Raw genomic sequence first — 13,638 nt, 5'->3', positions numbered from 1 at the left:
CCTAAACTCTTGATTCTCAAATAGTTGCACTCCTTATGGTTCTGGCAAAAATTTCTTTCTGAGTCTGATAGGTGAAGCCAGGTTGTGCTGTAGTTGCTAGAGAAAAGATGGATGTTGAGGTAAAAACCAGCAGGTTTATTTCTTTGTATTTATATCTCACATCACATTTGGAACAGCAGTGTGACATGATAGTGTATTTATTAGTTTCCTCCGAGTGTCCTGCTAACACTTGACTCTTAATAGATGCCAACAACACTCTTCACTGTCTTCACTCAGGCGAGTCACTTACTTTTCACAATACTGATTGGCTGTTATTATTTTTTTTAAATCAGGGTTCATTAGAAGTGCACAGGCCCCCAGTGGGTCCCCAGCACTGCCTCGAAAGCAGAGAGACAAGTCACCCAGCAGCCTCTTGGAAGATGCCAAAGAGACATGCTTCACCAGAGATAGGAAGGGAGGCTTCTTCAGCTCCTTTATGAAAAAGAGAAACGCTCCCACACCCCCCAAACGCAGCAGCTCCTTCCGAGAAATGGAGAACCAGCCCCACAAGAAATACGAACTGACGGGTAACTTCTCATCTGTTGCTTCTCTGCAGCATGCTGAAGGGTTCTCTCTCACTCCTGCCCAGCAAGAAGCGAGTCTGGTGCCACCCAAGTGCTATGGGGGTAGCTTTGCACAGAGGAACCTCTGTAATGACGACGGTGGCGGGGGTGGGGGCAGCGGTGCTGCTGGGGGCGGGTGGTCTGGCATCACAGGCTTCTTTACACCACGCTTAATCAAAAAGACACTGGGCTTACGAGCAGGTAAACCCACAGCCAGTGATGACACATCCAAGCCTTTTCCAAGGTCAAACTCTACATCTTCCGTGTCCTCAGGGCTTCCAGAGCAGGATAGGATGGCAATGACCCTTCCCAGGAACTGCCAGAGGTCCAAACTCCAGCTGGAAAGGACAGTGTCCACCTCTTCTCAGCCAGAAGAGAATGTGGACAGGGCCAATGACACGCTTCCAAAAAAATCAGAGGAAGGTGCCGCTCCGACCAGGGAGAGACCAAAAGCCAAACTTCTGCCCAGAGGAGGCACCGCTCTTCCTCTCAGAACCCCCTCTGGGGATCCAGCCACTACAGAGAAGGATTCTCCAGGGTTGGGGGTGGCTGGAGTGGCAGCTGCCCCCAAGAGCAAGGAGAGGAATGGTGGGGCACGACTTGGCATGGCTGGAGTCCCAGAGGATGGCGAGCAGACCGGCTGGGCTTCTCCAGCCAAGACTGCCGCGGTCCTCCCAACCACTCATAACCACAAAGTGCCCGTCCTTATCTCACCCACTCTGAAGCACACTCCAGCTGACGTGCAGCTCATTGGCACAGACTCTCAGGGGAATAAATTCAAGCTCTTATCAGAGCATCAGGTCACTTCCTCTGGAGACAAGGACCGACCCCGCCGGGTAAAACCAAAGTGTGCCCCGCCCCCACCACCAGTGATGAGACTACTGCAGCATCCGTCCATGTGCTCAGACTCCACGGAAGAGCCAGCCGCCCCGACTGCAGTCCAGCCCAAGTCAGAAACACAGGAGGGAGGGAAAAAGGCGGCTCCAGGGGCGGTGCCCACCAGTGGGAAAGCTGGGAGGCCTGTGATGCCTCCACCTCAAGTGCCTCTGCCCACATCTTCCGGCTCGCCAGCCAAAATGGCCAATGGCACAGCAGGTACTAAAGTGGCTCTGAGAAAAACCAAACAGGCGGCCGAGAAAATCTCAGCCGACAAAATCAGCAAGGAGGCCCTGCTGGAATGTGCCGACCTACTGTCCAGTGCCATCACGGAACCTGTGCCCAACAGCCAGCTGGTGGACACTGGCCACCAGCTGCTCGACTACTGCTCAGGCTACGTGGACTGCATCCCTCAAACTCGCAACAAATTTGCCTTCCGAGAGGCTGTGAGCAAACTGGAACTCAGCCTGCAGGAGCTGCAGGTGTCTTCCGCAGCCGCTGGCGTGCCCGGGGCAAACCCTGTCCTTAACAACTTACTGTCGTGTGTACAGGAAATCAGTGATGTGGTGCAGAGGTAGCCACTGGAAGCCAAGTGGGAACATGCACACATTTCTGAGGGGAGAGGGAAAGGGACTTGTTTTACTTGTGTTCTCGTTTCAGAAAATGGAAGACTGATACTTGAGTGTGTTTCTGTGAAGTACCTCAGATCTCTGAGTTCTCACGTTTACAGGTTCATCTCAAAAATAACAAAAAGCAAAATCCATAGGAGAGAGGGAAAATAGATGGGGGGCAGGGCAGTCGTGGGCCAAATCAGAAGCTGCACTGAAGCATCAGGGACATGCCTGTCGAGCTACGAAGGACCGAGCCCAGCCCGTCCTTACCTGGAGTGATGTGAGCTGGCCAAACAGGGCTGTCCAGCGAGGCCGCAGGGCCTGTGCCCAGACAGCGGGGTGGCTGTGGCTCTCACTTTGCACCACACAGAAGGGATTGACTAGGGGCCCCAGTAGGTACTAGTGGTACTGATCTCAGTGAGTGGGTGGGGACATGCCAAGAGGTTTTGTTCAAGGCTGTTGGAAGCTGCTGTTAGCCCGGCTCCCACAAGGTCACGGCTGCAGTAAGAGCTGCAGATCAGATGGCTGGATGCAAAACTGGGAAACATGGCCCTATCTGTACACGCCTGTCTGTTGGTGTGTTAGTTGGTGCCAGAGGTAAAGAACGCTAGGATGTGTGTTCAGGGAGATTGAAACCTCCTCCTACATTGTATACTGCCTAGCAGAAGCCACTTCTCCCAGGCTAGTGTATGATTTCGTAATGGATGAGGATGGGCTTTGTGCTCATTGGTGCCTATCTGTGATCCATAGGCATAGAGGGTCTCTGGGGGTTTCTTCTGCCCCTTGCTGGGCAGGCTGTCTTCCTCGGTCCTGGCAGCATTCAGGGCATTAACCAGCATTGAACACTATTGAAAATAATGGTCCTGGACAGGGCTCTCAGGAGAGTCCCTGCTTACTGACATACTGGCCAAGGACTTGAGCAGCTATGTATGTTTCTTTATCAGCTAAAGTGCCAGGGAAAAGGGTGTCTTCTTGAAACCCAGCATTCAGCCGAGGAGCCTGTGACTGAGGGGAAAAGCTGGCTTGGTCCTAATGACTCTTTCTCTGTACCTTTCCTCTCCCTCATCACCTTAGACCCAATCCAGGTAGGGAGTGGGGAGAAGCATTCTCTCACTCTGTGTGGATTTCAAATGAATCACCCTAAGTTATTGTCACATGCTTTTCTTCTTTCACTGACTCCCCCTGCCAGTTGTTGTGCTTGTTTGTAAAGATCATACTGGAAATACTCTTTGATATTTATTTTTTCATTTCACCTCTATTTAAAAATGCATAATTGAAGGAGCAGGTCATTTTCAGGGGACGCCGATTAGATCCTGGAAACCTAATGGTTCCTTTTCCTTCCCTATTCAGTTGTTGTTACAGAAGTTAATTAGGATCACTTCTGAATTTAGAACCAAATCTAATTGATTAGATGTTATTAATACTCTCGATACCAGGTCTAAGTCCAGTGACCACTTCATTCTCTTTTTAAAACTTTCTGCCCCCTCCATTCCTGCCTCCAAAGAGAATGCAGTATTTTTTAAAAACTCATTTTTTTTCTCCCAAAGGAATATAAACTTAGGAAGATAGGAATTCAACACTGATGGACAGTGAGTTTTCTTCCTGGCTTTGTCATTGATCCACTGTCAGCCCCGTCGCCCCTTCTCTTAATCTATTAAATGGAGGTAATGATACATGTTCTCAAGGGTGTTTTGCAAATAAGTGTATAGTTATCCCTTTGAGAGCCTTTCTGGAAAGCTCTTGAGTGCAGTATTGTTATATATGAATACACATTTTTCATTGTCCTTTTTCATCATCTTTGCTTGGTGATGAAATTTAAAACTGCTGAGATTATACTAATCAGGCTAAGGGGGAAAATGGTTTTGGACAGAGTTTGGCATCTTTGACCAAGAAGAAATTTTAGTTTTCATTAGAAAGAAAGGAATTGATTCTTTCTGTGGGTGTTCCAGAGGAGTCCCAGGCAAAAAGAAGAAAAAAGCAGGGAGGAGACCGTATTGGGCATTCCTTTCAGGGGTTGGGTGATCCCTCTGTTACCTGTTGGTGGAACACAGGTAACCAGAGATCTGGCTAATCTCTTTGTAATGTTTAGAAGAGTTCCCTTTAACTTGGATTTGAAAACCAACAATCCTCCGGCCACCTTCTTCTTTGCCACTCTCCTTCATCATATACTTCCATAAACTTGAAATTGTTTTAGCAATTAGCCTTTTAAGGGTGGGGCAGGGAGAGCTAAAACTTTAGAATATTATTATGCTGCTTTTTAAGTTTATCCCTGTCATTGTGGATGCAAGTTGAGGGATTAGAATCATTTTTCAGGGGATTTTCTTTCTTTCTTTTTTAAAGCAAGGGGTCTTTTCTTGAAAGCTCTGAAATTAAGCCTTGGAGGAACACTACTGAGTGTATTTAAGCTCCCTGGTTTTCTCACCGAAGAGCAGTCTTTGAGGGTGAGGGCTGGGTCTTACTCAGGGGTAGCACCTGGCTCTGTCTCATTCATAGTAGGTGCTCAGTATGTCCTTGAATGGATTTTCTTTCTTTTTTTTTCTCAACACTGTCAAGAGTAGCATTGACTGTTGCAGCACACTCCATCCACATGATGCTTTAACTGTAACTTCAGGAGTTGAGGGCTCAGGGTTCGGGTTAAAGAGACACTGTCAACTTACTATAAAAATGTAACTTAGGTTTTTTTCCTTTTTCTACTTGAAAGGGACCAGATTTTTAAAAAATTAACCATATATAAATTTAAACATTGAATTCAAAGCAGAGAAAATTACTTTTAGGAACTAAAAATGTAGTTTAATTCTGTCTAGTTTAAAAACAAAGCAGACAGCAGGAGCAAAAGCCCTTCTACAAGGTGTTGAAAACTTTCTAAAGTGGTTATTTGTATGCATCCCTTTGGGGTTACCACAGATGAATCTTCTCATGTACAGATAATATGATTTCAGTTTAGATTTACTACCTTACAATGCAGTGTTGTGTAAAATACATCTTGTTTGTGCTTTACATGAAGTATTTTCTTAAAAGGCTTTGTGTACAATTAAAATGTGTATATTTTCCTACAGATGTCCATTGTGACTTTCAGAGATACAGCCTTAAAAAAAAATTGGTCCTGAGAAATTTATTCAGTGTTTTTCCAGGGGACCTCTATACATTGAGGTTATTAGGTCTCCACTAGACCCAGTGGCACCCCACTCCAGGACTCTTGCCTGGAAAATCCCATGGACGGCGGAGCCTGGTTGGCTGCAGTCCATGGGGTCGCTAAGAGTCGGACACGACTGAGCGACTTCACTCTCACTTTTCACTTTCATGCATTGGAGAAGGAAATGGCAACCCACTCCAGTGTTCTCGCCTGGAGAATCCCAGGAACGGGGAGCCTGGTGGGCTGCCGTCTATGGGGTCGCACAGAGTCGGACACGACTGAAGCGACTTAGCAGCAGCAGACCCTTTTTTAGCTGAATTATGGGGTTTAAGTTAGAATTTTTGTACACTTCAGCTGAAAGTTGACTGGTAAAATAGTGCCCAGTTAATAAAATGCTGACTTTGTTAAGGCACCACCCATATTTATTTAACAAAGTCATGCTTTAAGGCTTTTAAAGCTTTTGGGCTTTAAGGATACAGTTTAGATAAGTGATTAAGAGTTCAGACTCTAAAGCCAGTCTAGAAGGCAAGTCACACTTAACCTTCCTCGGCCTTAGTTTCTTCATTGGAAAACAGGGATACTAATAGTAACTACCTCAGGGTTGTTGTAAGGATTAAATGAGATAATGTGTGTAAGATACTTAGCTTGAGTGTCTGGCATGTAATGAGTACTCCACAAATGTTAACTACTACTGTTATTAACACTGAATCCAATGAGCTTTTGCCAAGGATGTGCAACAAAATTTCCTGGAGTTTAAAAAAAAAAACAACAACAAAAATCCTGATTCATTGGCCTCACCCTGTGGAATTCCCTGTGGGGCCAGGTCTCAACCAGTGTGTTTTCCAAGAATCTCTCCAGCACTGTGAGCAGTAGCAACACTCCAGCTTTTTTCTTCACAGCTTAAGAAATGGCAGGAGAGGATGTTGAAGTTACTTGCCCATGAGCTCAGAGCAGTTACTTAGTGGCAGAGCCAAGGCTAGAGTGTGGTTCTTAATTCACTTTCTCATTGTGGGGTCTTGCCACCGTTCCTGTTGCCTTGTGAGACACTGCAAAAAAAGTGACTCGGACAATCCGTCTGCACAGTGCTGCATACTTTCTAAAGCACACGTTCCTGGCACTCTCTGACCTTAAGGGACTTGAATGTTAAGTAATGGCTACACTAGCAAAGCAGGCGTTCAGTAGAACTCAGTAATTTAAAAAATTATATGGGGTCATTCTTTTGGACAGACCTTAGCAACACAGCAATCTGCACTTTGTAATGAAGAAGTAGCAACTTAAAAAAAAAACCTAGTCCTACATTCCTTTTTCTTAAACAAAAACAAAAAACTTTATTGTTTCGTATCATTTTAATAATTGACATAATGTATGAAAGCACTTTGGGAAAGAGTAATATAACTATAAAGTATTATTAACGTCTATTTAGACATAGACATCTATAACGTCTACATAGATGTCTGTAATTTAGACACTAAATGTCTGTTTAAATGATGATTGACTTACAAGTTTTGTGTGCAAGGGACCCGAAAATAGAGATAGAAACAATCAGCTCTGTGATCCATCACATTTATAAGTATGAAACTGCTAAATGAGTACGTGCAGGTGTAGTAACTGTTTTGCTAAAATGGTAACTCAGTGCCGAATAACTTCCCAAAACTAGGGACCAACTTCCTGGCTTAATTATAAAACTTCAGTAACATGTACTCACTCCAGAACAAAGAAGCTCTTCCAGGGACCTTGACTCAAGAAGAGTGAAGCGCTCTCACCCCTGAACATTTGTCCACCACATGCTCAGCCATTTCGTGTCCTAAATACAGATGGTGGGAGCGGACTCGTTACCTGTTCACGTTGACAGTGTCTTTTTTAACCTGTGTCCTGTAGAGTTTTGTTGTTTTTGGGGGGGCGGGGGGATGGCTGTAGAACCAGTGCACTTTGGGAATTACTTTTCTAGGATTTCCTACCAATTATAGATGAGCTTGACATTTACCATCCTTTTTTTTTTTGTCTTGTCTCCTAAAGGAGTAGCGGAACGTAACTCACCTCTTAAATTATAAAGATACTCAAGAGGAAGTTGCATTGGTGGCCAGTTCTGAGTTGTAGCTCACTGCTTTCGTGCCTCTCCTACTTCCTTCCATTTTTGCTCCTGATGTCACTGTTAGCATCAGGCTCTGCATTCAACCCCCGACGCCCCAAGGCATTTACGCTGAGCTGACAGGGTTGTCTGCATTTTTATTCTTGATGATTTTTGGGTTTCATCATCTTGCTTGCATTAACTCATTCTACCTGGGTTTAGGGGCCATCTCTGTGTCCCAAGCATCTGTTACGACCAGTCATCTTTAGGTAAGTGTCTCTGGACATAAATTTCTTCTTATGTATTAATAGACTTGAGCTGTCTGTATCTCTGTCTCAGCTTCTGTCAAGCCAGTAGCTCAGTTCTTTGGTAACCTCCTGCTTCAGTTGGGGACGTGTGGGAACAGGCGAGAAATAGGGAAAGGCAGCTCTGGGGTTGCCTGTTCCTTCCATGTGACCGCCCAGGGACATCTCTACTAGCCAGAGCTCACCAGTCAGGGAGGAGAGGCCTTGGGCTGGTTCGGAAGCTTGTCCCACTCTTTTAACAGTGGGGAATTTATATTCTTTGGAGGGAGTTCCAGTTTTTCCAGCTACCAGACTTTTAAAAGTAAAGGCTGGCTTTTCTTTGGCAAGCCAGCATTGTTGCCTGGAGTGACAATTACCGTTACCTGCTTTGTTGCAGCTCCGTGACAGCCAGAAGTTCACTGCCATCTGCCCTCCCGTGTGACTTGGGGGAGCAGGTGGGCAGGCTCTCGGGGCTGTGGAAGGGGCGGAGCCCTGCTCCCGAGCATCTGAGCCCCAGTGGCCCCAGCCTATCTTCTGTGACCTTACTGCAGAGTCCCAGAAGACAGTCTCTGCCCTGGGGCTGCTGCTTTTCACACCACCTGCCTGAGCTGTGTGTGTTCTGTCTTGAGAGAACAAAGGTGCAAGAGATTTCCTTTCCTTCTGACTCCACATCCTAGACCCACATCTCCCTCGGAAGTTAGGGAAGACTCCACCCTGTGATCACCCAGGTGATCATCAGTGTTTTTCTCCAGGTGAGGAGGCCAGTGTGGGGCATCTTGATTCCGGGCTTCGTGTGTTTTGCAGAGGAAAGGGTTTGTCAGCCAGGTTGATGTTGCATGGTTATTGAACTAAAACTGGGGGAAACGAACTTTCTGGTGGCGGTGGCTCAGAGCCACAGTCGGTGGGCTGTTCTCTCCACATGGGCTGATAGCTAGGTAGACGCTGCATGTTTCTCCACCTGCTTGGTGAGCTGGGGGAAGACGCTCTCAATTGGGCCCTTTCCACCCTCCAAGTGCACTATTACAAATTTGAAACAGTTGACCTCTCCTAGAAAATTTACATCCTTTCCCTTCCCCATTGCTCTGTGACCTGAACACAGCAGCAGGGCCTGTGACCTCAGCCCGCGGTCACAGGTGACGTGTGCTTAGATCTTCAAACCTGCAGCCCATCTGTGGGAAAGGATGTCACCTTTTATGTTGAAGGGCCGTGGAGCACCCCTTGCTCCCCCCCTACCCCGACTCCCCAACACACACTGTCTGTGTCTGTTCTGTGAGATTCTCTGTTCATCATTATACTCAAAGCAGCAAGTTTCCGGATTCTTCATGTCATTCAAGCTGCTGAGCTATTATACACACAGGGCTTGAGGTCTCCACGAATTCTCAATAACTCTTCAGGACATGGGGGAGGTAGATTGTGAAATGCCAGCAGGCTTTTAGAAAGGAAATGCATAGTTTGTCTGGTTGGAGCTTGCTTAGATTTGCCTCTAAGCCTCAGGATAGGCATTTTGAATCATGTAATTAAGCACTATAAACTCTAAATTGGAGAATGGGACTACTGGCTAGTAAAGTTTTCACATCAAAAGATAATTTTCAGCATTTCTAACACAGTAATAACATAGGTAAGCCAAACAAATTTATTCTCGATTCAGAAGTTATTGGTGGAGAATCCAAATACTGTTCTGTACAATTCAGAAGTAGCGTGCCATGTGTTATGAGTGGCAAGAATGCCACGAGACAGATGTTTCCAATAGATGAGGGCCCGATAACCAGCCTTCCTCTGTTTTGACAAACCGGTTTTCACTGTGATCACTCTTGGAACTCCATCATGAAGGACATTTGCTGAGACTTTGAGAAGTCACCTTGATTAGACTATCCTTCAGAGAAGTTAGTATTCAGCAGCTGGAAGGACCCATGAGGTACTCATCTTACCGTTCTTTAGGGCATATGTTTGGACACCACCATATTTCAGATCTGCGCAGAGGGTACACGTGATTCCACATTATGTACATACACTGTTGTCGTGCTAAGAAGGAAGGGAGTGGGAGGAGTTACTCGGATTTCCCTGTGGTGACTGGAAGCTGTGCCCTGGTTAGTGTGTGTGCTGTGAACAGGCTGGCTGAGCTCTCTCTGCATGCTCAGAGCCCTGTCCCCTGGGTAGACCCCACACTTTCCTTTCTTTGCAATCTTAATTCTGTAGTGACTATCAGTGGAGAAACTCCAGTGTTGTGCTCGCTTGGCAAAAATAAGTTTGAACATTTCATGGTGGTTGATAGAACTTTGTCCTTAAACCATATGATTCAGATTCTTTAAAACTTGTTTAATGTTTATACCAAAGGTCACGCTCTGCAGGTGTATGTGTGATGTGTGCACAGAGGAGCGGGTCTGGAGGGCCTACCCCTGGGTGCGTTGCTAAGGGGACACAGTGAGGCAGTGTGGGATTTCACTGAAAACACGTCAATCATGGGTCACACTACCAGTGTTGTCAGGTATTTGTTCTTAATTGTTATTGTAATATATTTTCAGGTGTTGCGTTTTTCTAATTTAATACTTTCACCCTGTTGTCTGACTGTGAACTGCTAACAGTGTTAAACTTGATGTAAATAATGAGACCCTTGAAAGGGGAATGCTGTCTGCCTGTTGTCTCACAAGGCTTGCCAACTTGTGTTTTATTTTAAATAAAGGTTGCAATATTTTATTGTCAATATAGGCTTGTGATTGGAGTGTTTCTCCCATAATTTTAATTGATAGGTAATTTAAGCATAATTTCTTTATATATATATATATAATGGTATCTGTAAGGTAAAGAAGCTGATTTTAGCAAGCATCCCCTGAACATTCTTTCGAGTGGTCCTTTATGAGTGTGGCGACTCATCCTCTGATGGATTAGTTTGGAAATGGCCAGAGGATCATCTGGAGCCCAGCTGATACGTAAGATGAGTGATGTGTGTGAGTCTGTCCATCCATCTATCCAACATGAGCTGACTGTAAAATGAAACTTCATTCTCTCATTCTGAGGACAGCTCCAAATGAAGTTTAAAAATGTTTGGAGCCAAAGCCACATTAATGGAGTAAGTATAGAACCTCACAGGGAACATTCTAGTCTTCTTTGACTTGGTCTTCAGTTTTTAAGAAATGAGTGATTTCATTGCTTTTAGAAGTAACATTTGATTTTTATTAATTTAATTGGAGGCTAATTACTTTACAATATTGTGGTTTTTGCCATACATTGACATGAATCAGCCATGGGTGTACATGTGTCCCCCAGCCCAAACCCCCTCTCCCACATCCCTCCCCATCCCATCCCTCTGGTTTTCAATTTTTAATATATATATTTTATTGAAGTGTAGTTGACTTACAGCGTTTCAGGTGCACAGCAAGGTGGTTCAGTTGTGTGTGTGTGCGTACTCAGTCATGTCCCACTTTTTGGGACCCCCTGGACTGTAGCCCACCATGTTCCTCTCATCATGGGATTCTCTAGGCAAGGATACTGGAGTGGGTCGCCATGCCCTCCTCCAGGGGATCTTCCTGATCCAGGGATCCAACCCGCATCTTCTGTGGCTCCTGCACTGCAAACAGTCTTTACCTCTGAGCCCCTGGGGAAGCCCTGATTCAATATATGTGTATATATAGACTCAGTTCTATATATACACACATACTATTTTTTGATTATTTTCCATTATGGGTTATTACAAGGTATTAACGATAGTTTCCTGTGCTGTGCAGTAAACGTTTGTTGCTTGTTGCATATCTGTGTTTTTAAATTAGAAATCTAGTACTTTTATCTGGTTTGTTTCACTTTTTCTGTTTCATACTCAGTGCTCCCATTTCATTTGTTTTTCAGTTTCTCCTTTTCTTTTTGATATTCTCTCTCAAGCCTTTATAAAGTGTAGTAGAAAATTTTTTGTACATATAAATAGTATGTGTATTTTAGAAAACTTGAGAATTTCTGCCTAGCTAAGAAATTTATGACATTTTGATTCCACTATTTGACTTAGTATGAATAGAATGCTCATTTCTAATAGAAGTGACATTTTGCTGAAGGATGAGTAGCATATACTCAAGTGATGTGTGTATAAGGTTCAATTAGAATGGCTGTTGTAGGGGAGCAGAATTTGGCACCCCAAAATGCGCTTCTTTAGCATAAGGATTATTTTAAGTTGGTTATAAGAAATTGCAGACACAGGTGAAGCTCTGAAAACTGAGTAAAAGTTATCCTTTTGTAAGAGATTTGCATTTGTGAGGGAGCTCTCCACTTGTTAGGCTATCTCCCTTGCTGTGCCTGGAAGAGGAGGATCAAATCTCTAGAAACTCAACAACAGAGAAGGTGGTGACTCATCAGTACATCTACGGAACCACCTCACATCGGTTTACAGTGCTTTTCCTGGCAACCGTCCGTAACTGACCGCCAGCCCGCACCTCCGCGCCCTGCCGGACCCAATATCTGCTATTGTGTTTAGCTGAAAATAGTATTTAAGGTGATAACTTCTGCCATTTCAAAGTGAGTTTTCCTGTGTCTCTCCCATGTGTACGTTTTATTAAACTTTTATTTTTCTCCTCTTAATCTTATGTCACCTTAGTTACTAGGCCAGCCAAAGACTCTAGAAAGGGAAAGGGGAAAAATTTTCCTCCTCGACCATGTTAAACATCAGTTTATACACCTCTGTACCCTCCACTGTCAATCCTTTTCTCCCACACATTTTTAGTTTAGAAATTCTTGTTTCAGATTTTTCTGAGGAGAACCTCCCATTGTTATCTTTTCCCTCTTTGTATTGCTTGCAATACTTTCCAAACCCGAGGCTATGGCATTCGCAAAAAAAAAAAATCATTTAGAAACAAGTCATTAAAGCATTGGAATTGGACTACCTGAGTTGAATCCCATTTCTCCACTGACGAGCTCTCTAAAGATAATTAAACCTCTTAGAGCCCCAATTTTCTGTCATTAAATGGTGATTGCATTGATCCCTAAGTCATAATGTTAAGGATTACATGAGGTAGTTTAATCCTCCGTGTTAAGAATTACGTGAGGTGAGGCAGCACGCGTGGCACGTACATGAGGTAGTTTAATCCTCCGTGTTAAGAATTACGTGAGGTGAGGCAGCACGCGTGGCACGTACATGAGGTAGGTTAATCCTCCGTGTTAAGAATTACGTGAGGTGAGGCAGCGCGCGTGGCACGTACATGAGGTAGGTTAATCCTCCGTGTTAAGAATTACGTGAGGTGAGGCAGCGCGCGTGGCACGTACATGAGGTAGGTTAATCCTCCGTGTTAAGAATTGCGTGAGGTGAGGCAGCACGCGTGGCACGTACATGAGGTAGGTTAATCCTCCGTGTTAAGAATTACGTGAGGTGAGGCAGTGCGCGTGGCACGTACATGAGGTAGGTTAATCCTCCGTGTTAAGAATTACGTGAGGTGAGGCAGCGCGCGTGGCACGTACATGAGGTAGGTTAATCCTCCGTGTTAAGAATTACGTGAGGTGAGGCAGTGCGCGTGGCACGTACATGAGGTAGTTTAATCCTCCGTGTTAAGAATTGCGTGAGGTGAGGCAGCACGCGTGGCACATGACGTGTTTGCAAACGTTAAATTACCTGAAACAAACCAGGGGTCTGAGAGAACGGCGGGAAAGGCCCTTCCTGGGCTTTGAGTATGGTGCCAAAGTTTTGTGTCCTGAGTACTTGATAAATACTAACTCATTTAATTCTCAGCCCTATGAGGTAAGCACAGTCATTACCAAGGTTAATCTGAAGTTATCAACAGCTTTCCTGTGGTCTCACCAGCGGGCGGTAAGTGGCTGAGCCGCTGAGCAGTTTCTGGCTCCAGGGGAGTGTGTGGAATTACTGCAGTCTGCTGCTCGTGCTGGTCCCGAGGTATGAGGTTCAGACCCAGTATTTATGACATCAGATATGGCTGACCTGTGCTGAAAGCAAGTCAGCTGTTCCGTGGCTCTGAGACCTAAAGCTGTACAACGTGCCTTTTAAAGTGTGTGTCTACAGAGTTTAGATCCAGGTATGTTACAGGCTTGGGGGGCTGCAGACTGTTCCCGAGATGCCCTAGACTGAGACAGGCAC

General features: G+C 45.1%; 1 protein-coding gene across 8 annotated transcripts in view; it reads left to right on the top strand.

The window, feature by feature from the left end:
* Window positions 1-10,275, top strand: part of ABL2 (ABL proto-oncogene 2, non-receptor tyrosine kinase) — a 104,307-nt gene extending 94,032 nt beyond the window's left edge. For 4 of the 8 annotated variants that reach the window (XM_061383344.1, XM_061383342.1, XM_061383345.1 and 1 more), the window contains 2 exons: window positions 333-566; window positions 876-10,275. In XM_061383344.1, coding sequence (XP_061239328.1) covers window positions 333-566; window positions 876-2,056 — 1,415 coding nt within the window. In that variant the 3' untranslated portion in view covers window positions 2,057-10,275. Of the gene's footprint in view, window positions 1-332 lie in introns of all 8 variants that reach the window. The other 4 variants (XM_061383340.1, XM_061383338.1, XM_061383341.1 and 1 more) reach the window with 1 other exon arrangement.
* The last annotated feature ends 3,363 nt before the right edge of the window (window positions 10,276-13,638 follow it).

Source organism: Bos javanicus, chromosome 16, assembly GCF_032452875.1.
Source record: "Bos javanicus breed banteng chromosome 16, ARS-OSU_banteng_1.0, whole genome shotgun sequence".
In the NCBI taxonomy this organism is placed as follows: Eukaryota; Metazoa; Chordata; class Mammalia; order Artiodactyla; family Bovidae; genus Bos; species Bos javanicus.
The sequence above is the reverse complement of the archived record's forward strand: the minus strand, read 5'-3'. Positions and strand labels throughout refer to the sequence as shown.